This window comes from Tasmannia lanceolata, unplaced genomic scaffold, assembly GCF_043159265.1.
Source record: "Tasmannia lanceolata isolate RefF3 unplaced genomic scaffold, GAP_Taslan_0.1 ptg000007l, whole genome shotgun sequence".
NCBI lineage: Eukaryota > Viridiplantae > Streptophyta > Magnoliopsida > Canellales > Winteraceae > Tasmannia > Tasmannia lanceolata.
This window is the reverse complement of record NW_027518684.1, coordinates 5188164-5216038: the sequence shown is the minus strand read 5'-3', so window position 1 is coordinate 5216038 and position 27875 is coordinate 5188164. Positions and strand designations below refer to the sequence as shown.

Sequence of the window (27875 nt, the reverse complement as noted above, 5' to 3'; positions counted from 1 at the left end):
TCAAATGGATTTTTGACGTATGGCCATACCGTACTTTTAATAAAGTGAGGAGTGCCCTCATCAAAATACAGTAGTGCGGATAACATCTCCCTTTTTTTTGTATAGGGATTTGCTAGCCACCTTCGCTGAGCGTACTTTTCTGCTTGTCGCCCATCCTTTGCTGCAAAGTTTGGTAGAAGTGCGATTTGTGCAAAGGTGGCTAGCAATACATAATAGCAATAAATAATAATCCTGTGCAGGTACTAAGTTTTAAATGAAAATTTTCGGGAACATGGAAGCAAAGCAGAAAAATTACGAAGATAATACCGAACGAAGGTACTAAAATATGACAATTACGGTCAAAATTGCAAATAAAATTGAAAAAATTATGACAATTGCGGAACAAAAAAGGCATAAAAGGAGACAACTGGCTTTTTTTTAACTCATGTGCAAGGGCATATGAGAATGGGAAATGACGAAAAAGAAATAGTGAAAAAGGACATAAGTGGGAGTTTTACGGAAATTAAGGCGGGACACATAAGGCAATAGCAGGAAATAAGCAGACGATTTTTCAGGAATTTTTCCTTTTAGTAGTAAAGGATTTAACAAGATGAGTTTGTGAATATTAGGTTTTATATGCTGTGTGCTTGAGAAGTCCAGTATTTCTCAAAAAATATAACGGGGCCACTTCATAGGATGATCCAAATCGTTCATTTGTTGGGCCACAATTATACCCCGTAGATCATTTCTTTAGGATGATACTAACCATCCGATGTGTAGAAGGACATTACATTATAGAAACCTCTATAGATCGAAGGATTAGGATCATCCCATCCCATGGAGATTTTCTACTAGGTTCAGCCTATTTATGTTGTGGCCCAACAAATGAACAGGTTGGATCATCCTATAAGTGGGCCCCACCGTACAATTTGAAAGAATATTGATAAAAGGGGACTGTGAAAAGGTAATTAGAAAAGGCTGTTGCCCACATAGGCTCAGATTTTGCTTCATTCATTTAATTCATCTGAGGTGGCTGCTCTCTCATGCAAGTATGCAATATTCTGCAAAATGCCTTCTGTGATGGTCTCGGGAAATCCATTATTATTATTATTATTATTAGGGAATTGCTAGCGTCCATCGCAAAAGGGTTTTTGTGGCTGGTCTGTTTGCACATCAGACCAGCCACCTCATTAATGAAGACAGCGGCTTTTGTCTCCATTCACGAGGTGACTGGTCTGACTTGCAACAGACCAGCTGCGATAAGCCTTTTGCAATGGACCTTAGCAAATCCCTTATTATTATTTGCTAGGGGCTATCGCAAAAGGCATTTTGCGAACAGGCAGTGGCATTATAGAACAGACACATAGTCTAACATTTTGTTTTATTCATTTAATTCATCTTATGTGGCTGCTTTCTCATGCAACATCCTGTCCGTGAAATGGCCTCTCGATGGTCCCTAGCAAATCCCGATTATATCATATCATTACTACCTTCTCTCACGGCAATTGGGAAGCTGGTTGGTGAGACTGGTAGTTTTAAATCTTATCGGAGTTTTATTTTGGATTGCAAGATTTTTTGGGAGAAGTTTCTAAAGGAAAAATATTTTAAAATTTCCTAGTTTTTTTTTACAGATGAAAATAAGATGATTTGAACCAGCTCTATTCAAATTTCATTTAGAATGACCTTCATTTTACCATGATGTCCTTCTAAATTAACCAAAATCACATCATTTCCCACCAAATCGTGGATACGAAAATTTTCCAAAGAAATTTTTTTCTGTCAAAAATGTTTTTTCTTGCAATCCAAACAGGGTTGGGAAGTGACATATCCACCCCTATTTTGCACTTCACAGCCCCTTCAGTTTATCTATGGGACTATGACTACACTTTTACATTAAGGTGGCTGTGACAAGTAAAGAAAATGGGGAGACTATATCATTTGATTCATTTGGGAATTGTACATGTGGCAATGGGTATAGGGGTTTTTCTCTGGTATAGAGAGGAGTGCACATATCAAAACGAGGGAATTTTGATATCACTTCTTTAAATTAATGAAAGTATTTTTCCACCCCAAGGTTGTTTCACCTCATCCTTCGCCTTGTGTTGCTTCAAGTCCGCATTGCAATCTTTTTCTTGAGAAGGGCTGATTTTTTAATGATGCATTTAGTCACGAGAGAGGTGAAACAATCTCTTCATTATCCAATCAACCTGTGGTCCTATATTTGAAGACGCAATAAATGCAAGGGGTGACACGTAACTAGGACCCAACCATGGGAATAAAGCAACGGGACATCCTTATCATTGGCATCCTGACGACGAAGTCTTGATTATTCTTCCTCCTAGTTCTTTTCATAAAGTTATGACTTAGTTATCCTCTTTTTATTTGATTTATCTATTTGAGAACCCGATCTTTTCAATACTAGTAAGACCCGACGTGTGATGCACGACCAGGCAAAAAATAAAAAGGAGTATATGATAAAAAAAAATTAGTTAAAAATATGTAGAAACAATAAGTAACAAAGTACGCATAACCATTTACCAAGTAATGAAAAAAATGCAAAAGAAAAAATTTTCTAGGCCGACAAAGAACTGTATGGACCACAGTATAGGTTGATCCAAACCGTCGATGTGATGGAACACAACATCAATCGGTTGTGCCCGTGAAATCATTTACATAGGCCGATCCTAGTCCTCCAATCGATGCACAGGCTGACAAAGAATTGTACGGACCACATTATAGGTTGATCCAAACCGTCCATATGATGGAAAACAACATCAATTGGTTGTGCCCGTAAAATAATTTCCTTAGGTTGATCCTAGCCCTCCAATCGATGGAGTTTTCCATAATTGTTGTTCCTCTACAGGTGTCCGGAATCCGTCAATATTTTGCAAGTTGTCCCGCATGCGTAATATCAATAGTATTTTTCGTCATTGTCATATGTCTATACCTCTTCTTGGTAGTTTGTTCCGTAATTGTCATATACAGGTACCCGTGTCGGTACTTTTCGTATTAAATGACAAAGCAATTGATGAATTTACCCTCAAATAATTTCTCACAACAAAGGGGTTAATGGTAAAAGAGTAATGCTGACGTGTAAAGGTGATAAGGATTTGAGGGCAGGGGGTATTTGAAACTTAAAGGCGAATGTGAGGGCATGTAAGGCATTTCTGTATTTTGGCTGAGGTGTAAATTCGACAGAATTTCCAAAAAACTCAAAAAAGCCTAGGCTTTTCCTCCCAACTTATTATAGTAGATTCTTGGGATTTTTTCTATGGCACATCAAAGATATGTTAAACCGGGTGAAATATAGTGTTTGTAGGGGGGTGATAACTCACTCCCCTATAAATTCCCACCCGCTATAGATCGGAGGGTTAGGATCAACCTATGGAAATGATTTATGGGGCACAACTTATTTGGGTTGTGGCCCATCTAATGGACGATTTGGATCATCCTGTGGTGTGGGGCATACCGTACTTTTTGAAAAATAATGGACTATACGGCCTTTCATCATATGTTATTGATTGTGTTGGGAAAGTTGCCTTATTTCTCATTATGTGCGATGGAGGAAAAATAGAAACATGGTATTTAGGTGATATGTGGTCCCTTGTAAGAGCGTAGATAGGCCTGTGATGTGGCACTACCCTTTGCTTGTATTTAAGCAGTGTATTTGAATGAAAATGAAAAAAGAGGGAGAATTTTTTACAGCGAAACTTTGTTCTCTAGGAGAGTCATGGCTCCTCTCGAATTGAACCATTAGGAGGTCTGGTTGCCTCGAATCAACCATCATCTTCTCAATTCTATCATTTTTCTTTTCTTTATTTGTGTTACGGTCGATCAGGCATAGAAGAAGTGGTATCAGAGCCGTTGATCATGCGTCATGGTTGCGTCTTCGGAGTTTTAGGAATCCATACGCAATGATTTCCGGCAAATCAAAGCACTTGTTTTGAAATGATGGAAGAACATCGACGATTTGCAGAAGGTTTGGAAAAAATCAGCAAAGCGTTCAAAGAAATGCATAAAGAGGAAGAAAAGTTAAATCTTGAAAATGTTGATGCGAAGAAAAATGCCAGAATCGATGGAGATGAAGATACTTTAGTTGAACAACATGCCAAGTCATTTGATCAATCCATTGTTACGATGCGGCTTCAGAAAAAATCGTATTTCTTTCCAAATTTGATTACAATGCATTTTTAAGACGGGGTTCGAATGATCGTGACTGTTGTTTTTATAGAACATGAAAGCCTAAGTGTAGTTTGTGTTGTTCAATAAATTTGTGTCCAGTAAAATTTGGAACCTAGGTGGAATAGAGTATTTTCCTTACATAATCTAACCTTGAGGACAAGGTCGTTTAAAGGGGGAAGGAATGATATGTGTTGTTAGTGTATGTATGTAGTTAGAGTGTAGTTATGGTTATGTACTTAGGGTTTGTGGTCATTAGTTATTGGTGTTGTGTCTTGTAAGTGGGTAGATGGGCTTGTGATGTCGCACTACCCTTTGCTTGTATTTAAGTAGTGTATTTGAATTAAAATGGAAAAAGATGGAGAACTTTACAGCACAAAGGAAATGTTCTAGGACAGTCATGGTTCCTCTCGAATCGAGCCTTTAGGAGGTCTAGTTGCCTTGAAACGATCATCCCCTTCTCTATTCTGTCTATTGCTTTTCTTTATTTGTGTTACGGCCAATTAGCCACGTAACATTAGATTTTTGCTACAAAAAAAATAAAAAACTCAGTTTTCTCTAGCGAGCAGTGCGGCAAAAGAGGCTTGGGTGTGTAGGCTACCTTAAAGAGAAAAAGAGAGACCAATAAGAGAGAGAGAGAGAGAGAGAGAGAGAGAGAGAGAGAGAGAAGTTAAATTCTACTTTAAGAATTCCACTATTTTAGAGAAATGAGGTAGGGAAGATAAAACGAGAGCTCATGGGTGCCACGTCACCAGACAAGCAATAATTACCTATGATTCTTGTATGGGAGTCTCGATGGATTGTGATGCTGAATTGGCAAACAAACACCATAAAGTGCATTTTTTTTTTGCTTGGATTATCCAGAGGATGCAAGGAATGTGGCAACAAAACATACCCTTGAAAATTTCTCTTAGGTTACTCTCAGTTATGGTCTTGGGTTGAGAAGTAAGGAAAGGGTTGTGGGTTTGTGTCGATACATTGCAATTCTTGTATATTGGTTTTTTTTATAATGAAAGATCGTGTTTTCGCCCGTGGATGTAGGCTTGTCAGAACCACGTAAAATCTCAGACTTCATCTTGTGGCTTGTTTCCTCATTTACTTTTCTGTTAATTTGTGGACAATCGGATTAGATTTGTCAGCATATTTTCTCAACAAGTGGTATCATAGCTCGGGTGGAGCGATCATTGAGGCTGGGTGGTTGCCTGACTAGAATATGTTGGTTTTTTTGTTGAAAAAACTCAACACAAATACACCCGTGTTTCCAACTCTTAAGAATATGTTGGGCTTTTTCTTAGACTTTGAATAGGGGTATGCTTGTAGATATGTAGGTAAACAAGGGTATTTTAGTGTCTATTGGAAGCTGAAAGTGAAAGGGATTTGATTGATTTTTGTTGAACAATACATGGTTACACTCCATTCTCTTTCGATCAAGAGATGGCTGGAAGCATGTAGTGATTGACCACTAGTGGTGGTGATCGACCACCACCACTAATTGGATAAGCTAATATCCTCCAAACACTCCCCACGAGTGGTGATCGACCACCACCACCACTAATTGGATAAGCTAATATCCTCCAAACACTCCCCGCGAGTCTTCTACTGTGACAACCGATTGTGGGCCCCAACCGATTATTGGACTCAAAATGAAACATAATTTTGAGTCCAATAATCGGTTGGGGCCCAATGATTGTCACAATCTAAAACGAACAGGCCCTTTGCTTTGACATTACTAATTGAAACAATTGATCGGAATTGACTGCTCCAAAAGTAGCTATCCAGCCATTGTCATTCCCTTGTCGAACAACCCCAATAAATTTTGGCATATTTCAATTATTTTAGCAGATAAGCCTGATTCCTCTTCTCTTTGATGGGGAACATTAATGTATATTTTGGTAGGTAAGGTGGGATCAAACCCCCCACCTCTTTATTGAAGAACAAATCCTTTTACCAGGCTCAACCAACCCTTTTTGAGCCTGGTAAACTTTAACCCTTTTTTACGTGAACAGCGGGTAACTTTAACATTTTTTTACGTCAAATCACGTTAAAAGGGGGCGAATGCGTACTGCAGAGGGGTGAAAATATCATCTCCCTATATTTTTCTTAGCCGGCGATTTGGATGTGATCCGATCAAACAGTTAGAATTGTTTGATCACAATGATATTTCATACTATAACATCTACACAATGTAAAACGTTTCTACTTACCATGTCATATGAATGAGCCCGAATCATGGTTCTTTAGTAATAGAAAATTTAGCAATTTGGAAAAAGGGAAATGATATCAGCACGCCCTTGTTTTAATATTGGCACTTCTCTTGTTTTACATTATCCTACCCACCTATCGAGAATGTTAAAAAATTAGACCAAATTCAAAACGCATTTATTTATTTATTTTATATTGTTAGGTGCTTCCTTGTATGAGCAGACACAAAAGTCTTCAATCACCTTTTGTAGACTTTGAATTTAAACGCGAGGAGTTCAACCATTCAACCTACAAATTCAAATGAAGAACCTTCCTTATTATTATAAGGGTCCCTTATTATAAAAGGATTTTTTTCTAGGATGCTGCTATCCCCAGCCTTAGAATTAGGCATGCTCACCCATTTCAGTATGTCCTATAGAATTAGGAATTGTCACCCATTTCTGTTCTTGTCATGTATGTTAAAATTAGACCCGGCAAAATGGGACCCATACCCGCGGGTACACCCGGCCCGCAGGGGTACGGGTACTAATTTCAATACCCGCGAAAAAAATATCCGCACCCAACCCGTACCCGTGACCCGTGGGTGGGTCTGGGTCGGGGTGTTGGTGCCCGCGGGTTACCCGCCATTCGGTTTTCAACTTTTTATTCTTAAAGCCTAAACACTAAACACTAAAAAATAGACTATGTGGGTGGGCCAACAAAACAAGTCAAAGCAATCAGACCATATGACTGGTATCTTTGGTTGTATCAAAACAAACATTTATTAAAGTAAATGAAAAATTGTATGATGAATGGGCATATAAACATGTACTCATCATCCCATCCTTGATATTTGATTAAACAGCAGCTGACTTGTTAAGAAGCTGCTGTTGGATTAAATATCAAGGCTTGTACATCCATCGTACCACCTTTATGTGTTCATACACCCACTCATCATATAATTTCTTTTCATAAATATATATATATATATATATATATATATATATATATATATATATATATATATATATATATATATATATAATTTCTTCTTTAAATTTGCCGGGTTACCTACGGGTATACCCGTACCCGCCTGGGTGGGTTCTAGGTTCATGAAAGGCTACCCGTACCCGCGCCGGTATTTCTTACCCGTACCCGCACGGGTTGTACCCGTTTGCCAAGTCTAGTTAAAATGTAAAAGAGAAGACACACGTGCCATGTGTAGGATAAACCTAAAAGGAGGGGCCACAAGTGAAGGGGGTGTTAAAGTATAAAAAATTAAATAAGGCCATCTCCAATGGTCTAAGCTTTCCTAGTAATCGGTTGTTTTCACATGTATGCAGAGCTCACACGAGTTGATGGGCCTAATTTTGTGCGTTTGTGTTGCCGTTTCCACTCTTCTATTGGGTATATAGTATAACCCATTTATGTTATAATATAAATAGACCATGCAAACGGCCGGGCCGGGCCGGGTTTGACCCGGCCCGTACGGGTCCGGGTCAAAATGACCCGAAAATTTTTACGGGTCATTGAACTTGGACCCGCACTCGGCCCGTACGTCCGGGTCGACCCGTGGGTCACCCGGATTTTTTACGTATTTTTTTAAAGATTTTTTTTTTGTATAGGGATTCGCTAGTCACCTTCGCCGAGGCTACTTCTCGGCTTGTCTCCCATCCTTTGCTGCAAAGATTGGCAGAAGTACGATTTGCGCAAAGGTGGCTAGCAATAAATAATAGCAATATATAATAATCATGGGAACTAAGTTTTAAATGAAAAATTATGGAAAATGGAAGCAAAGTAGAAAATTACCAAAGAAATACCAAAAGAATGTATTAAAATATGACAATTACCAAAACAAACTACAAAGAAAATTAAAAATTATGACAATTACGGGAAAAAAAAGGCCAAAATAAAACTTTGGTACTTCTCTACGGGCACCGGCGGGTCCACCCAGCCCAGCCCAGTTTTGACGGGCCGGGTGGACCCGCGGGTCAATTTCAAACGGGTCACAGATTGGTGACCCGAACCCGGAATTTACGGGCGGGCCGGGTGGACCCGTGTGTCCGGGTCACTTTTTGCCAGGTCTAAATATAAGCCCAATAAGATAATGGACCGGTGTAGTGGGCCTACATGAGCTAGAGGCCATTAACCAGTCAATAACCCTAGTGTATCTCTATATATAGGGGATGAAGGCAGTATTCTAGGTCTTCCAAACTAGATACCTAGGGTGTAATGCTTCAAGCAACCTTTGCTTGGCTTAACATCTTCTTCGGAATTAAAAGGTTATGCTTCCTTTTTAAGGAAACCTAGATCAACGTCATCTATCTGGTACATATTTTTAGGTAGACTCATTAAAACCTAATGTATTTAAGGGAAATGAAATATTCGCCCCATTTCTTCCCCGTGCCACTCTCCTCCAGTGTATTTATGGCTATTATTGTTATAACAACTGAACAACAAGGGTGTGGACTGGGTAAAAAAATGGGCCAATATAAAATCTCCCTATATTTAAAAGCATTCTTTGTTTCTTGAGTTCTTTCCCTTTATTTTACCTTATAATGGTAGCACTCTTATCTGTACGAACACCCCTTTTATTTTTATCATGTTGAGAAAAAGACGGAATGCGGATAAATATTGCAAATCACAACATGATGCGCACGAATCTTGAAAAAGTGGAGGAAAAAAGACCCTATTGCCATTCCTGATATCATCAGAGCCCAGAGAGCCTTCTTGGATTTGTTGCACGAAGTACACCTTAATGTATAGCTCGCCTCTATAAGATACAGACATTGCCGTTCATAAAGTGGATATAAAGGTTCGAGTGGGAAAAACGATGGCAGTATATTTAATAATGTTGTTGTTTCTGATTGGGGCGATCGACCACCTTAATAAAATATGGTTCAATTAGTGGATATAACGGTTCACGTGAAAAAAACGTTGATGGTATATTTAATAACGTTGCCCTTTTTTATTAGGGCAATCAGCTACCTTAATTAGCGATGGTTTGATTAGTGGATATAACAATTCGAATGGGAAAAACGCTGGCAGTATATTTAATAACATTGTCGTTTCTGATCGGGGCGATCAATTAATCAACAATGGTTCGATCAGTGGATATAACGGTTGGAGTGGGGAAAACGCTGGCAATATATTTAATAATGTTGTCGTTTCTGATCTAGTGCCTGACTATCCATCTTAATCAACTCGGATCAAGTGGAAGAGATGATGCCAATATACTTAATAACATTGAAGTTCTTAATTTTAGGGTTTCTGTTGGTTGGCAATGACGGCGAGAAACGTTACTGGTATAACTAATAGAGTAGCCACTATAACTAACAACAATGGTTTCCATTGGAGGGCCATATCATGAAGGGTATTGATATGTATTAAATGCTAGCCAAAAAAGATAGTAAGAAATAATAAAATAATCAAAATGGAACTGCAAAGAGAATGATTGAGATTGGGCTCTGATGGTGTCAGGAAAGGCAAAATAGCCTTTGTTCTTCCACATTTTCAAGATTCGTGCATGTTTTGAACTAAAGTCCCAAGCTACCCGCATCATGTACTACTTTGCAATCTTTATTTGCATTCCCTCTTTTTCTCTTATTTTTAAACTGATAGTGACTCTTACTTCTCAAATTCATGCTTTTATAGGACACTGTACGGTGAAGGATTAAAGAGGAGTGTCCTTATAAAGAAGGGTGGCTGTTCAATTCAAGAATTTTATACTTTGCCTAATCTACTATCTTATCAGTGTGTCATCCTTCAATCTCAATTGTAGAATCTATTCTTTTGGATAAGTGTTTGAAAAAAAAGAAGTTTTGGCCACAAAAGTGAATGCAAATAATTGGATGGTTAACATCCAATCCACGCAGGTTCTTAGGCTATCCGCTCTTTTTATTCGTGCCTTCCATTTTGCTTCTTTTCTCCGTTTTGTTTGAGTTTTCATTAGAAAAAACAAAGATAAGGTTTGGTTGGTAGGAAAGTGGCGGAAAAGAAAACATTTTCCTAGTTTCATTAGATTCTTTTGTTTTGGCTGTGCATGGAAAGAATTTTTAGGGTGGAAAGACCCCTATGCTGACTGTTCTTTCTGGTTTGTATCCAGTACAGTATGAATTATTATGATATTTGTGGGCTCCATTGAATTTTATTATTAATCGGGCCCTTCATAGCCTCAATAGTAGATCATTAATTAGTATACATGCGGGGTTTTCTCTATGTGGGCCCTACTGGTATATAACTCATTATCATACATGGGCCCTATTGGTTTTTGGTTGTTGGGCTCCATTTTAGCCCCACTAATAGACCACTAATTACTAGACACTTGTGTTCTATTGTTTCTTTTTTTGCCATTAGTCCCTTTATGTACGCTCACTGATATGTAACTTCTTATCACATGTGCCAATTGAGCACTCCCTTTTAGATATACAAAGTAGATTGAGGCCAGTTTGTATAGGAATGAGTTAGTAATGAGGCCTAGTAGGCTAATTAGCCACACTAATAGATCATAGATTAGCATATAAATGGGCCATTAATTGAAATTTTAACCATTAGTTAGGACCTCTTGTAGGGCCATTAGTATAAAACTTAATAACTTTCAGGGATTTGCTAGGGAATCTAGCGGAAAGGCATCTCACTGCTAGCTTTTGCACGAGAGAACAACCATCTCAAATGAAGTAGGGCCCCTTTGGATGCCGAGATGATTTTGATTTGGATTTCTCACATTTTCAGCCCATTTTGCATTGTGATTTGGATCCGGATCAAATCCTTGGATTTCCATATCAGCATCTGACAGTGAAAAAGTCAGATTTCCAAATATGTTGTGGAAATAAGTAATTGGAAATCCACAGATCTGACAGTTTCCTTCACCCTCTCTGCTCCTCAACCTCTCACCTCTAGTCGAAAAGTACCCCCTTCCCTCTCTGTCTCCCTAAACATGAGCTGGCAGATCTATGCATTTTGTATTCAAAACTCAAATCCAAATCCAAATACAAAGTATCCAAATATGCTGTGGAAATAAGTAATTGGAAATCCACAGATCTGGCAGTTTCCTTCACCCTCTTTGCTCCTCAACCTCTCCTCTCTAGTAGAAAGTACCCCCTTTCCTCTCTGTCTCCCTGAACATGAGCTGGCAGATCTATGCATTTTGTATTCAAAACTCAATTCCAAATCCAAATATAAAATATGAGGTATCCAAACGGCTCCTAAATGAATAAGAAAAAAATCTGCTCAAAAGTGAGCCTTTGTGGCTGTTCTTTTGTTCTCTTGTGCAAAAGTCAGCTGCGAAATGCCTTTCTGTGAAATTCCCTAGCAAATCCCTAACTTTTATATAAGTATCCCATTTATTTCTGGACTTTGGCCCTGCATTTTAGCCCCTCTATTAGATTATTGATATGTATACCTTCGAGGTCTACTAATTTTTTTGCCTTTAGGACCTCTATGCTAAGATATATCTCATTAGTACATATTTTACGTAAAAGACAAACAAAACAAAAAACGGGTGAAATTATCATTTACTTGATCTAAAATGCATCACATTTTTATAAAGGGAAATGTTATCAGAACTACTGTATTTTGATGAGGGCACTCCTTACTTTATTAAAAGTACGGTATGGACCGCACCATAGGATCATCTAAACCGTTCATTAGATGGGCCACAGCCTAAATAGGCTTTGCCCCAAAAATCATTTCCGTAGGTTGATCCTAACACTCTGATCTGAATGTTAGAGGGTTGATCATAACCGTCAATAGATCGGAGGGTTAGGATCAACCTATGAAAATGATTTTTGGGTCAAATAGGCTGTGACCCATCTACTGGACGGTTTGGATCATCCTATGGTGCGGTCCATACCGTACTTTTAATAAAGTGAGGAGTCCCATCATCAAAATACAGTAGTGCTGAAATGCTGATAACATTTCCCTTTACAAAAGACATAAACAATATAGCACCACGCGAAATCAAAATCCAAGAGAAGGCTTGTGGATGAAAAAGAAATAATAAGGGAAAATTATAGATAGACCCCTTATGGTTTGGCCATTTTCCGCTTTAAACCCTGTGGTTTGGAAGTTACCAAAGACACCCCCTCAACTTTCTGACATTTTTAAGTAGACCCCCTCCGTTGACGGTCCGTTAGTTTAACCTGGCGGAATGACTAAAACTAACCATGGTTAATATTTTGAGGACAGAAATACCCTTTATCACTGGTTTTAAGCCTTGCAAAGGGATTAGGCTTACGCCATTTCCCACCGCCAACTTCGGCCACCGCTGCCGTCGCCATCTCCGGCCACCGTCGTCACCTCCACCACAGACAATGAAACCCTACATTAAAAAAAAAAAAAAAACATTGATAAAAAAAAAAAAAAATCTCTAAAATATTAGAGTTTATGCGCAAATCATTATAATGATTTGAATGAAAACAAATAAAACTCCTAAAGTGAGGGTTTATGTTGATAAATAAACAAGGGTTTGAATCAAATCTTAATTTTCAGTTTTAAAGTATGAAAATCTTAATTTTAGTCGGGGAAGACAGGGGCATAACAGTCATTTCCCCCTTTCCGTCTACTCCGTCATGTTAAAACCTTTCCGTCCACTTCGTCACATTAAAAAACCCACGCAAAGTTGAGAGGGTGTCGTTGGTAACTTCCAAACCATAGGGTTTAAAGCGGAAAATGGTCAAAAGTGTATATGTAATTTTCCCAAATAATAAAACAGTTAAAGGGATAAGAAGAAACAAGTTTGTTGAGGATCCGAGGGAGATAGGGTCTCACGTGTCGTGATCGAAACTTACGTGTCAACCTAATGACGTCATTGCTGCTTCTGGTTTTGTTTTTTTTTGTGATGGGTAAGCTGAGGTTAGGCAACGCTGCTTCTCTAAGCAACGAAGAGCCTCGACCGCTTTAATAGATCGTCTTAGCCTTGGTTTGTGGCCCCATCTTAGGACAGCTTGATAATGAAAGGGAAATGATATATACACCCTTTTTTATTGCAAGAGCCACTCCCTTGTAAAACGAGATCTCATAAGTCATAAATAAGGGGATTGCTAGAGACCAACTCGCAAAAGGCATTTTGTGAATGGGCTGTTGTATGTGAGAGCAGGCTGGCCCCACATGCTCAGATTTTGTCATATTCATTTAGGTTACGTTTGGATACCTCATGTTTTTGAATTTGAATTTGGATTTGGATTTTAGTTTTGGATACAAATTACATCAATCATCCTCATGCTCATGTTTTGTGGGGACGTCTACAGCAGCAAGGTCGAGGAGCAACGGGGGTGAAGGTAATTGCCACAAATATTGATTTTCAAATAATGTCTTGTAGAGCAGATTTGCAGCTTCTGATTTTTTTTCACTGTTGTAGCTGATGTGGAAATCTAAGGATCTAATCCAATTCCAAATATCACCTGCAAATGCGAGAAATCCAAATCCAAATCTTGTGAGTCTCTAAATGTGGCCTTAATTCATGTGAGGTGGCAGCTATCACATGCAACAGCCCACCCGCAAAATGCCTTCTGCGAGATGGTCTCTAGCAAACCCCCATGAATAAACTAGAGGGTGGTGGGTGGATATATTCACCCTCCTCGTAGTGTAAAACAATAGTTATAAATACACTAGAGGGGCTGACCCAAGGAATACAAAAGGGTGAATATATCTTTTACTTCATCCCTAATGAAAACTAATGAGCCACATGTATAACTAACGTCCGAGATGAATTGTTGGATCCCACATAGAGGGTAAGTGACCAACTTGTATGTTAAACAATGATTTACTAGCAGTCTTATATAAAATGTAGGTCCTGTAACTTAAAAAGTAACTAGTGTTTATGCTAATCACGAAACTATTAGTTGGTCTAAGATGGATAGTCCAATTGAGGGCCTAAGAGTAAAATAAATAAATAAATAAAAATAATAACCCTCACATGTATCTAAACAAGTGGTATACTAGCTACAACCAAACAATGAAGCATGGAAAAGTGTTTCCTTTCCATCTCTTTCCTTGCCTTTCTCCCAAACCAAACAGGCTAGAGAAAACTTGGTGGAAAAGTTTTCCTTTTGGAGTAAACTTGATGAAGTAGTATTTCCTTTTCGATCTTCTACAACCCTGCATTCTTTTCTCACTTCTCTTGTATTAAAACCCTACTATATCCCCTTAGCTCATTCCTTAAACCGGCCTCATCAAATCTGTTGTCCAAAAGCTCCAAAAGCTTCTTGAATGCAGAAAAAAAAGATAGAAAAAATGGCTGCATTCATCTCCCCCCTCTTCGCAAAACCACCCTTCGCTCATCTTTCCTCCTTCCCTTTGCAACCAGAAAAGCCTGGACCTATATGAAGCCTTCTACTAAGAAAAAAATCTCCCAAAACCCCTCAGAACCCTCTCCATTATTCCCCTTCCATACCAAATCCAATGCTAAACGTGTCAAAGCCGAAGTGCGTCTCCGCCATACTCTTATCGATGAAATATATTCCGTAGATAGCGATGAGGTAAGTGTAGACAGAAAAACCCATCAAATTCTCTCTGGGTTTTTCTTCAAAGATTTGTGTTGCCATGCTTTTCTTTTTCTTTCCGGTTAAAAGATGTGAAACTACCTATCAAAAAAAAAGAAAGATGTGAAACTACCAAGTACTCCAAAAGCTTAAGCTGTTAGAGTTAGTGTTATTTAAACATGGGTTTTGCTAACGGGTGCCCTCGTTAAGGGGCATTTAATTGCCTTTGGGATCGTGAATTTACACATGTTTTGATAATAAAATCTCAAAACAGGTGTAAAAATCTCAAAGTGTAAATTCATGTTCTCAAGAGCAATTAAATTAAATGCCCCTTAACAGATGGCCGGTTAGCAAAACCCTTTAAACATTTATACTTCAACACTCCCTCTTTGGGTTGGCCGTACACGTGGATTTATAATATCTATCAAGGAGTTATTGAGTTTTGATCTGCACAGTGGCTCCTATACCATGTGAAACAACCAATAACTCCAAAAGCTCCAAAAGCTTAAGAGGGGCGGAGGCACATATAGCATGAGTGGGGCCATGGCCCCCCAATGATTTTAAAAATCTCATTAAAGGTGCATGTACATCCATGCATGCATAGGTAGTATAGTGGCTATGGCCCCCCAATGCCCAATGCTGGCAAGTGTAAATTAGCCTGTCCCCCCCCCCCCCCACTCCCCCAAGTGTCAATTCCTGGCTTCGCCCCTGCTTTTAGGGTTCATGTTATTTAATCATTTATACTTCAACACTCCCCCTCGCGAGTGGCCCCTCTTTGGGTTGCCGTACACATGGATTTATAATATCTACGAAGGAGTTATTGGATTTTAAACTCAGGATTTGCAGTGAGGCAATAGCTCTAATATCATGTGAAACAACCCATTACTCCGAAAGCTTAAGCTGTTAGAGTTGGTGTTATTTAATCATTTATACTTCAACAAGAGCCAACAGATATTTAACTAACCTAGAAAACCAAGCCCAGTGGTCAAAATTTAAGATTCATGTGATTCCTCCTATTTTTTCTTTGTAGGAACCTGATGTTCCAGAGGGGTTACCATTCAAGATCATCGATGATGTTGATAAACTCATATTGAAGAATTATTTCCCGGGTGAGAGTATCCAAGTTGAGGTTAAAATGCTTAGAAGTCTTGCTGAGAAAAAAGAAGAAAAGGAAAGTTCAAGTCCGCCGAATATTCTATTGCACTGCTTCTTCTACACATAAAACCGTGGATAGAATGCAAATAAAGCGCCCTGATGTTTTCCCTGATGTTTCACCTGTTTTTACATGCCCCAAATTTTCGTAAGTCCCCCCCCCCCCCCCCCCCCCCCCCCCTTTTTTTTTTTTTTCTTCACTTTTCTACAAAAATTAGAAATGGGAACTTCAATTTGTGGAAAGAATAAACAAGGGATTCGCTAGGGAATTCTCAGAAAGATATTTCACAGCTGACTTTTGCACTAGTGAACACCCACATCAGAGGAATTACATGCACAATACAAAATATGCTGAAAAGTGAGCATATGTGGCTGTTTTTCTTATGCAAAAGTCAGTCGCGAAATGCCTTGCGGCGAAATCCCCTAGCAAATCCCCCCAAAAAAACAAACAATTGGGTAGTAAGCAGAGAAAAGTTTGTTTGGCATCAATCAACTGAAAAGGGGGAGATTTAGGAAAATCAATCTTTGCCTTTTAAATGGGTTTTTAAGGTCCAGTCTATCAGTGAAGGATTTTAACTTTTAAGACATCAATTTCACGGAAAAAGGATTGTTTTTTTTCTTTTTGTGGGGGTGGGGGGACCAATCCACACACAAAAAGAATAGTAAGGGGTCTGTCTAATGCTAACAATCTTAGCTAAAGTAAAAAAAAAAAAACAGTGGGCTTTTTAGGTATGAGTTGAAGCTGTAAGTTTATTTCTTTTGTGTGCAGGGATTTGGATGAGCAATTACAGGAAGCTTTCTACAATTTCCTTAAAGCAAGAGGTATCGATAGCTCTTTGACGAATTTCTTGCATTGTTACATGAGCTACGAGGCTGGAGAAGAGTACTTGGCATGGCTAGATTGCACGGCGGAGTTCATTATGAGGAAGTAGTGGTAAATGCATAGTTGATGTCAGTAAGAAGCTCAAAACTACTCAATTTGGGCCAACACTTAATGGGACATATGATCACTTTGGTAGAATTTATAATTGATGTTTAGAGTTAGTTTTAGGATAGTTTTCATATGGTTTGATAAGGAGATTTCATATGAGTTTTTTCTTTCTATTTTCCTTTCAAAAACCGTCTGGATAAGATGCCCTCTAAATAGTTTTAGTAACCTTTTGAAAATGCCCCTTAAATAAAAAAAATGTTAAACCATCAGTAAGTGGAGATTTCATTACGCGCTCTGGTTGAGGTTTCAAACCGCATTCGATTCAACTATGGGCCCACATGGTGGCCCATGCACGTAGGTCCCCATCTCCTCTTCTCATTCACAATGCAAGGGAAGTAGGGACCACATTATATGCCCATGAAAAAATTCTCACCTTTTAAGGTGAGGCAAAGGTTTTAGGATGAAAGAGTAAAAACACTTTCTTTTAAAATTGATGGTAAAACTATAAGCAACCAGAACTTAAAAAAAAATTAATCGTGTGTTATATTAAAATAGTAACAATCCTCATTACAAGAATTTTATTTTTTATCAGGAGCGCCGGTAATAGCTTACCTATCCGCCGGTACATCATATACAGGTGAAATAGGGGCTGTCTATAATTCACCACTAAAGGAGGCATTCCTAAAGATTTTACCGGTGCATAATGATGTCCGGCGGTGTATCTTTTACATTCCGGCCAAAGTATAGCATACTCGAATTGTTGATATTCCACATATTCTGGTAGTCAGGATCTCCCTTAATTTATTAAATGTATAGGGCCAAGTGAATTCAAAGGAGGCCCCTTTTACCGGTGAATATGACTGCCAGTAAAGATATTAAAAAATAAAAATGTTTTCAATATTCAAAAGGGCAGTGATAAATCCACCCTCAACTCAACTCAACTCAACAAAGCTTTTGTCCCAAACTAGTTGGGGTCAGCTAAATAAATCCACCGTCAAATATCTTAAATCGACCCCTATTGCTCTTTCTCTCTTGTCTGAGTTAGAGATATAGAGAGGAGAGAGAAAGAGACATAGGGGGTCGATTTATCACTCCCCTCTTAAAAAACCACAAAATTCTGGGTACAAAATACACCCGTGATACTATCGATTCATTTGCTATATTATAATAGTTTTGCCCATGTGACACTACCAAATTGCTTTTAGCATCACTCAGAGTATGAAATAAAAGTTGCAGTTAGGAAATATGATCTACCATTCTCAAAAAAAAAAAAAAAATGCATCAGCTAGCTATAGGTTTTTATTACCAATTCTTACATGCAAGTGAAACACAATCTTAGACAGAGTTTTTGTATATGAAGTGAACAAGAATTCAGTGTAAATATTATCTCTCCACTCTAGAGAAAATTAGGGAATAGCTCTGCAAATAACACCTTCACGATGGAGGCAGCATAACCAATAGCAGTATCTGCATGCACATCCAACCCTCTCCCCTTTGTTGAAAAGTGTGCTTCTTTATTGGAGGGGACAGGACAGTTGTATTTGGAAGAAGTCTATCTTATCCCATCTCTAATTGATGCCACAGATTTGTTCAAGTAGAGGTCTTGCCTTTTCGCACTTTTCATGAATTGTTCAAGCAATAGATTGCAATTCAATTGGGACATGCCAAACAAGAAAGTCAAACTCAAACATCCAATACTGCAAAAACTAAAGGGGTGCAACTCAGGTCGGGTTGGGTCGGGTTGAGGCCAGCCCGACCCCAAGAACCCATTTTTCAAATCTGAACCCGACCTGAGGAACCATTTTTCCAACCCGACCCGGCCCGACCCAAGTTTTTAAACTTAAAAAATTATAAAATTATAAAAAATGTTGGGTTTTCACTCGGGTTCGGTTGCCAAACACTCAACCCAAAACCCGACCTAAGCTCTACCCAGGTTGAGAAAAGTCAACTCGAACCCAACCAGACCTGACCCGACCTTTTTTCGGCTTCAACCCCTTGGGTTCGGGTTCAACCTGACCCGAGTTGCTCCCCTAAAAAACTATATGGCCCAAGTATGGCAATCCTAGAGAAGGGCAGTGAATTGGCTTTTAAAAAACATTTTCCTTATTAAAAGATCAGTTAAAATTAAAACAAAAAATAAGCCAATTAGAGGAGAATTTATATGGTCGACGGAGCCCCAAAAATGAGTGGGGCCTATAATTTTTGGTGATCTAAACCGCTCATTTGTTGGACCCTGATGTAGATAGGATGTGCCCAGAAAATCTTTTGCATATGATGATCCTAACGCTCAGATTCATGGAGGTTTTTATATTTTGCAGTCCATTTTAAACTTACAAAAATCGGAGGGTTAAGAACATCCTATGGAGATGACTTTCTGGCACACCCAATCTACATCAGGGCCCAACAAATGAATGGCTTGGATCACCAAAAAGGTATGGGCCCCACTATTTTTTTTTTGGAGCTGCACGTGCATGCACGGTCATCCACCATATATCATTTCCAAAACATGAGGTGTAACGGGCCACCCCCTGATGCTATGCAATTGTTTGGTTGGAGATTGTGAGCGTGCATCAGGGTGCCATTATGAGATGTCAATCTGGTATTATGCGTGGGCGTTTGGTTGCGACTGTTATGGTGTGGCGGCAGGGTTGCAACTTGGGTTGGGTTTTACCCGACCCGCATCAACCCCACCCGAAAAAAACATGAGCCGGGTTTAGGAATCGTGGGTTTTTAAAAAAATAATCCGACCCGAGTTAGCTTCTAGGGTAGGGTAGGGTAGGGTTTTGGAAAGCCCGACCCGAGTTGCAACTCCAGTTCTTGTAATCCTAATAAGTGGAGTGATGTAAAAATACAGGGTGACTAAATTTTGATGTTGTATATTGGATTCTGGTGCTGTTGATGTTCTAATTTTTAAACCACTTATTTTTTTTTGAAATTTTTTTAAACCAGTTATTATTAATCTGCTTCTACTAATTACATGTTATGTGCTAGTTTGAGACATGTAAATGTTTCACATAAAACATAAACATCTACTTCTAATGTTGATCTAAGTAACTGATTGGATGATTAATGTGTTTTTTGGGGCACAATTACAACTTCGTTGTCTGGGTTATCGGGAAGAATATTTTCATACTTAAATATTCACCTTTTTTATTTGTAAAAAGACCGGATCTTTGTCTCAACAAATAAGAATTTATTAAAGGAATTGAGTGTAGCTAGGGCTAATGTTTGCTTGTACTTGTGACAGATTTAGGGTAGTGATATGCCCCCCCTCCCCCTCTTCATAGATATCGTTAGGAAATACAAAGGGGTGGAAGGGGTGGAGGAGCCACCGTTAACTCCAAAAGGCTTAAAAGCTAACGATTTCTGTTGGGGGATGGGGGGTGGGATGGGGGGGGATATCACTACCCCAGATTTAATATTCCACTTTAGGGTCTGCTAACTCCAGAGAACAAAAAAGCGTAGCTAAGGCGACAATGTTGAGAAACTCGATCCGGCCCTACCCGAGAAACTATCTCTATGAATCGTGGGTTTTCAAAAATAAACCCGACCCGACTCGACCTGAGATAGTTTCTTGGGTAGGATAGGGTTCTTGAAAACCTGACCCGCCCGACCCAACTCAAAATAGTTTCTCGGGGAGGGTAGGGTTCTTGAAAACTCGACCCGCTCGACCCGAGTTACAACCCCAAGTGGCAGGGTTGTTATCATCAAAACGTAGGAATAAAATGGTGGGCCTCAAAATACCCTGGGCCATTACAAGTGCAATTGGGCCATTACAGGTTCAATTTTTTTGGGAAGTGATAAATCCACCTGTTTTTTATTACTTGGGACACTCAGCAGCAGCGGCAGTGTATCAATGACTGCAGACGGGGTGATGTACTTCATGTCCGAAGGATTCAATCAGGCTGATTGCCACGTACACTGTTGCTCTCCCAAATAATCAAAAGGGGCGGACCTAAACCCTCTTTCAATTCTTGGTTCCAAAACCTCCAAAAGCTTATTCCTTTTTTCTGAGTGTAGAAAAAAGAGAGAAAAATGCCTCCACTCATTTCCTCCCTCTTTCGCTAAACCCTTCTTCTCTCATCATCTATTCTCTCTCCACGCCCTTATTTTTCCTTAATCTCTAATTTTTCTACAAAAATCTCCCAAACCCCTTCAGAACCCTCTCCATTATCCCCCTTGGACGAAGACAAATCCTCTTCTGAACGTCTCAAATCAGAACTCAGTCTTGGCCGTATTGTTATTGATAAATTCAATCAGAAAAATATCAATGAGGTAAAATGCAATAAAAATACCCATCTCTAATCCTCTCTGGCTTTTTCTTCAAATACCCTTTTTCTCAAAACTCTATTATGGGTTGTGTGATTTTGTGATTCCTCCTATTTTTGTTTCTGTGTAGGAATTTGATTTTCCAGAGGAGCTCCCGTTCGATATCTTTGGTCATGAAGATAAACTTTTATTTAAGCGTTATTTCCATGGCGAGAGTATTCGAGTTAAGGTTAGGAGCCTTGGTTTTGTTGAGAAATTAGAAGAAAACGAGAGTTGTAGACCACTGAATCTTTCTTTGGTTGTATAACTCACTAGGAAAAACAGGGATTTCTTTGAAAGTCTATTGCAGTTGTGTCTTCTTCTTCACATATCACCGTGGATAGAATGCAAGCAAAGTAACCTGGAACTGGTTCACCTGTTATTACAAGCCCCAAATTCTCGTAAGCATTTCAGTAGTAAAGTCTTGTGCTATAACGCATAAGCAGGTAAAGAGTACATGTGTTGAGCTACCAAGGAAGTAATAGCCCCTAAAGAGGCTAGAGCAAGACCTAATTGAAAATGAAGGGAGTTTTGTGGAAAGGCATTTCGTGATTGATTTTTGCATGGGCAGTCCATTATGTTGCTTATGAGTTAGATTATGCCCTTTATTAGACTCTGGATTCTTCATGGTTAAGTCACTAATGGCCCTCCCAACCTAAGAGTTTAATAGGAAGGGCCCTATTAGTATGGCCCTAGTAACTTGAATGGTGTTCACTAATGCAAAAGTCATCCGCGAAATTCCCTTCAAATCCCCAAAAACAAACAAAACAAATGGGTATTGAGCTGGAAAATTTATTCTACAGCGGAAAATTGGGCATCAATCAATTGAAAAAAGGGGATTTAGGATATCCTTCTGTGTCTTTTAAATGGGATTTTAGATTTCAGTCTAGCGATGAAGGATTCAAACTTTTAAGATATCATTGTGACAGAAAAAAGATTTTGTTTTTATTTTTGGTGGGTGTTTCAATCCACACACAAAAAGAATACTAGGGATGTCCATGTAACTGTACAAAGAGGAATGATAGAATGAAAGGCGCCCTTGCAAAAATCAGCTACGAGGGCGCTCATAAATGGACTTTGATGAAAAGGACCACTGGGGAGCACCCTTATAGCTGGTTATTGCAAGGGCACCTTTCATTCCATCATTCCTCCTCTAATAATCTTAGATAAAGTAAAAGAATTGGATTTTTGGGTGTGAGTTGAAGCTGCAACTTTATTTGTTTTGTCTGCAGGGAGTTGGATGAGAAATTACAGACGGCTTTCTACAAATACCTTGAAGAAAGAGGTATCAATAGCTCTTTGGCGAATTTCTTGCAATGTTACATGACCCACATTGCTGGCCAAAATTATGTGGGACTGCTAGAACACGTGAGGCTGTACATTGATATTTAAAATTAGACAATGTTAGAAAGAATCCCAAAACTACTCAATTTGGTTCGAAAAATAATGGGATATATCATATATGATCACTTTGGGAGAATTTGTGATGATTTTTAATTGATGGTTAAAATTAGTTTTGGCTGGTTTTCTGATAGGTTGTTATGGAGATTTCATGAGTTTTTTTTTTTTTTTTTTTTTTCCAAAGATGCTTCTTTTGTGAAAGGTTTCTAGTTGTTTGAAGGCTAATATTAAAATGGTGCTTGGGCCGTGAATAAGAGAATATTTTAAGGTCTATTATTTAATACAAGAGTCTCAAGCGCAATCACCCCTAGGACACAACAGTATGATGCAGCATTGATCTCTATGATCAAAGGGACTTAAAACACCTCCTGTAGTACTCTTGTAATACTCTGATTGACCCAAGCAATGAAGAAATAACGATAAAAGGACGTTAAAATGAGAAATCTGGGGTATATAAATGCAAAACAATATAGGAGGCATGTTGTTTTTTATAGTTTGTTATTTTCTCAAAGTTGGCATTTTATAAAGGAAAATGATAAATTCGTCCCTTTTCTTTACATGTGACCAGTGCAGGTGGGATTTTGCCACATTGAATCCTTCCAATGTGAAGTACATCAGCCCATTTGCAGTCATTCATACAACGTTCTGCTCTATTTTTCTCCATTCTTGGATTTTCAGACTCTTTTTTCTCTTTTGTGATTAATCGTGATGCTTGGATTCCGGACTCTTTTTTCTCTTTTTTTGATTAATCGTGATGCTTTCCCTTGAGGATCTTTTGTTTGGATTCTGGTGAAGGTTTACCTGCTTTTTCCGACGGATTCTAGTAGTTTCCTTCCCATGATCTGGTTTTGAATTTTCCTGTGTCTTCATTGCTTTTTATTTTCTTCAACTTCCAGTTGAATTTTATGAGTAGGTTGGGATACAAAAAAAAAAGTAGTGTACAGAAAGAGAAAAATAACTAAACTAGTTGCTTTGCCATGGCTAGGAAATGGCTGGATTGTAAGGGTGTTTGATTACTTCTGACTTGGTTCTGCGATTGTCCTCTACAGGGATTTTTTTTCTTTTTTTTTTTTTTGGGGGGGGGGGGGCGACGGATAAAATCCCCCCCTTTTACGTTATCCGTTAAGTTTTGAAGACAAAGAAAACGTTAAAGGGGTGAATTTATCCTCAAGCAGTGATCCATTCTCACAGAAACCGTTAAAGGGGGGGGGGGGGGGGGGGGGCAGGAAATATCATTTCTCTTTTTTCTTTTTTCTTTTTGATAAAAGATGGTAAGATTTAAAATATTTTGAAAGTGGCATAACATTTCATACAAACTTAATACAAATCTTGCACAAACAGTACTCAATCCACCTTTAATGGCTAAATGGAAACAACACCAATGCTATTATTTTAATCATTAGCAATTCCCTTAACCAATGGAAGAATTTGCAAGATCTTAATCTTAAGGAATCTTGCACTACACCAATTACCTTATGCATATTAACTCCATTCCAATGAATTAGCACTAGTGTTCAGCTGTCCAAAATTATAACTCTGATGACCTGATGTTCTAAAGATCTAAAACAGAGTAGGTATGGCTCTTGGATAGATGATTTTGACGTTGGATTCCACCTAAGTTTCTGCTTTAAATGAGTTTTAATCACCAAAGGCAGAATACTCACCAGAGCAGAACTTTTTTTGTCTCTTTTGGGGACAGCTTGTCTCCTCAATTGTTCTCTTTGCGATTATCGGAATGAAAATTGTTTTCTTTTTTAAAAAAAAGACCAGAGCATGTCTTCTATTAAAGATCTTGATGTCAAGATTCAGCAAGAGCAGCAACTTTTGCAAAGTAGCACATGAATAGAAGTTGGAGGGACTTTCTTGCTTCTTTCTTTGATGATTTTCCTCATCAACAAGAACCTCGATGCAGCAGTTTGGGTGACGAACCGATCGAGGAAGAAATGGTGATAACAAATGAGGAAAGAGCTTGAAATCTTAGCTTTAATTTTGTGATCTGGTTTCTTAGTTTAAGGCTTTGTTTGGAGATTGTGGTGCAAATCATGGGTTTCATTGGAGATTGTGACAAAATTTACTATGCGGTGGGTGTGTCGTTGAGATTGTTCCGGTTAGGGGTGCAACATGGGAACCCGAACCCAACAGGTTCAACCAGATTTTGGCTCGGGTTGAGTTGGCTTAGGGTTGGGAAAAGCCAACCCAATTTAATTTCAGGTTGGGTTAGGGTTGAGGTTTTGGCAACCCTACCCGACCCGAACCCAACCTTGTCCTCTAATTTTATCATGATTTTCTTAAGATTATGTTTTTTCTTGTATTTTTTCTGTTTGGTCCTAGATGAAGCCAAACCCAACCCAACTCAACCCGGCCCGATTTGGAGGCGGGTTGGGTTAGGGTTGACCATATCAACCTGGGTTGGGTTTGGGTTGGCCTAAATCCGACCCAACCCAACCCCAGTTGCATCCCTAGTTACCGTGCGGCAGGGATGTCATAATCAAAATAACCAAAACGGAGGTATAAAAGGTCAGGCCCTCATATACCCTTATGTCCGGCGCCATTTCAAGTGCCATTTTTTATTTAACGTTTTTCTTTGCTTTTAAAACTTAACGAATAGGTTATTTTATATTTTACTTGGAGGAAAAGTATTACCTTTTCTAGTAAACTTGCTACAAAAGTAATTCCTTTTCCTTATCTTTTACAACTCTATCAACGGCAATGAGCCAACTCTCAAAATCTTATTCCAAAAGCTTATTCCTTCTCAGTGTCTAAAGAACAAAAAAAAAAGGGAGAGAAAAATGGCTGCATTAATATCCTCCCTCTTTTGCAAAACCATTCGGTCATCTTTACGCCTTTATTTTCCCTCAATCTCTCCTTATTCTACAATTGGGACAAAAACCTCACAAACTCCTTCAGTACACAAATCCTCTGCTAAACTTACCAAATCCGAAGTCCGTCTCGGGCGTATTGTTATTGATGAATTCAATAAGAAAGAAGATGAGGTAAGTTTAAATAAAAACCCCATTAAATCCTCTCAAAACACTATTATGGCTTGTGTTAATAAGGGGTGCAACTCGGGTCGGGTTCAACCCGAAGAAAGGCCAGGTTCAGTTTGACTTTTCCCCATCCGGGTTGAGTTCAGGTCGGGTTTGAGTTGACTTTTCCCCACCCGGGTTGAGTACAGGTCAGGTTCGGGTTGAAGGTTTGGTTTGGCAACCTGACCTGAGTGAAACCAAACATTTTTTTTATGATTTTTTACTTTTTAAGCTTAAAAATCCTGGTCGGGACGGGTTCAACTTGGGCCGGGTTGGAAGAAAGAGTTCCTCGGGCCGGGTCGGGTTGAACCTCATCGGATTGGAAATCGGGTCGGGTCGGTTTCCGGTTGGAAAATGGTTTCCTCGGGTCGACCCAAGTTGCACCCCTCGTTTGTGTGTTTTTGTGTTGCTATGATTTTATTTTTCTTTTAGGAGACAATAGAGATTTAACTCACCTAGAAAACCAAGCCAGTCAAAATTTGAGCTTCTCTTTTAATTTTCTGTGTAGAAACTTAATGTTCCAGAGGATTTCCCGTTCCAGATCAGTGGTGATACCGATACACTCTTCTTGAAGCATCATTTCCAGGGTGAGACTATCCGAGTTGTGGTTCGGAAAGAAAAAGAAAACGAGGGTTCGAGTCCCCAGAATCTTTTTGTGATTGTAAAACTCATTAGGAAAATGGGTATTTCTTTGAAATTCTATTGCAAGTGTGCTTCTTCTACACATTTCACCATATATAGAATGCAAGCAAAGCCCCGTGGACCTCGTGCTATTCTTACAAGCCCCGAATTTTCGTAAGTTTTTTCTATCTTTAATTTCACTTTTATACAAATACAAAAACTCAAACTGGGAACTTCAGTTTGTGGAAATCTAAAATAAGGGATTTGCTAGGGATTCTAAAACAAGGAATTTTCTTGTTGACTTTTGCATGAACAGAGTCCATTATGTTGCTTATAAGTTAGATTATGCCTTTAATTCCACTATGGATTCTTCATGGTTAAGCCACTAATGTTGTTACCAACCTAAACTTTTAAACAGGAAGGGCCCTATTAGTAAGACACTAATGCAAAAGTTAGATGTGAAATGCCTTTGTGTGAAATTCCCTTCAATTCCCCAAAAAATAACAAAACAAATGGGTATTGAGCTGGATAATTTAATTCTTCAGAAGAAAATTGGGCATCAATCAATTGAAAAAGTGGGGATTTTGGAAATCAATCTGTGTCTTTTAAATGGGTTTTTAGATTTCAGTGTATCAATGACGGATTTTAACTTTTAAGATATAATGTCATGAAAAAAAGATTGTGATTTTTGTTTTTGGGGGGTGTTTCAAATCCACACACAAAAAGAATGCTAAGGATGTCCATCTAACTCTAACAATCACAGGGGCCGTTTGGATACGCGGATTTTAGAATCTTGGATTTCCTCCAAATCGTAGTTGGGAGACGAGGGTAGAAAGAGACCCGCTCCCATTTTCTGTTCTCACCCTTCTTTCAGTCAGCAAGAGAGTAGGAGATCATCCCATGTTTCTAGATTTTAGAAATCTCGGGATGTGGGAGAGATTTCTAAAACCTGGATTTCTTACTTAAAAAGTTAAAATCCAAGATTCTAAAGAGAAGAGAAGCAGTTGGTCTCATTCTCTCGTCTCCCAACTACCATCTTGAGGAAATCCAAGATTCTAAAACCCACGCATCCAAATTGCCCCTTAGATAAAGTAAAGAATTGGGATTTCTAGGTATGAGTTGAGGCTGTAACTTTATTTATTTTGTCTGCAGGGATTTGGATGAGAAATTACAGAAAGTTTTCTATAGTTTCCTTGAAGCAAGAGGTATTGACCGCTCTTTGGCCAATTTCTTGCAATATTACATGACCTACCATGATGGCCAAAATTACAAGGGACTCCTATATAGAGTGAGGAAGTACCTTGATGTTTAAAATTTGACAATGTCAGTATCAAGCTCAAAAAACTACTCAATTTGGTCTGAAGCATAATGGGGTGTCTGATCACTTTGGGTGAATTTGTGATGATTTTTTATGGGAAATGATTTCTGCGCCCAAGTGTTTTGATAAACACGCGCTCCACTTGTTTGCCGTGTAGTATTTAAAGGGTTTGAAGAGCTTTTTGAGAACCGTAATATCCTCTGACATCCCTTTAATACTACACGACAAACAAGTGGAGCACGTGATTATCAAAACCCTTGGGCGCAGAAATCATTTCCCTTTTTTATTGATGTTTAAAA

The 27875-nt window shown here is 38.8% G+C and overlaps 1 protein-coding gene and 1 long non-coding RNA gene across 2 annotated transcripts; both read left to right on the top strand.

Annotated features, from left to right (window-relative positions):
* Positions 1-14463: 14463 nt before the first annotated feature.
* On the top strand, positions 14464-16966 carry LOC143880848 (uncharacterized). The gene is made up of 3 exons (XR_013251799.1): positions 14464-14816; positions 15850-16119; positions 16741-16966. It is a non-coding gene; the product is annotated as an uncharacterized LOC143880848 (long non-coding RNA).
* An 8434-nt stretch (positions 16967-25400) lies between these two features.
* LOC143881272 (uncharacterized protein At2g39795, mitochondrial-like) lies at positions 25401-27570 on the top strand. Its single transcript, XM_077384258.1, has 3 exons — positions 25401-25604; positions 26146-26432; positions 27411-27570. The coding sequence occupies exons 1-3, from the start codon at positions 25401-25403 to the stop codon at positions 27568-27570; spliced, it is 651 nt and encodes a 216-aa protein (XP_077240373.1).
* The last annotated feature ends 305 nt before the right edge of the window (positions 27571-27875 follow it).

What these genes read in the sequence shown, in the direction of transcription:
- LOC143881272 (XM_077384258.1), top strand. Translation starts at nt 25,401, where the DNA reads ATGGCTGCATTAATATCCTCCCTCTTTTGCAAAACCATTCGGTCATCT. An exon ending in TCAATAAGAAAGAAGATGAG is followed by an intron (nt 25,605 to 26,145) that starts GTAAGTTTAAAT and finishes TTTTCTGTGTAG; the next exon opens with AAACTTAATGTTCCAGAGGA. An exon ending in CTTACAAGCCCCGAATTTTC is followed by an intron (nt 26,433 to 27,410) that starts GTAAGTTTTTTC and finishes TTTTGTCTGCAG; the next exon opens with GGATTTGGATGAGAAATTAC.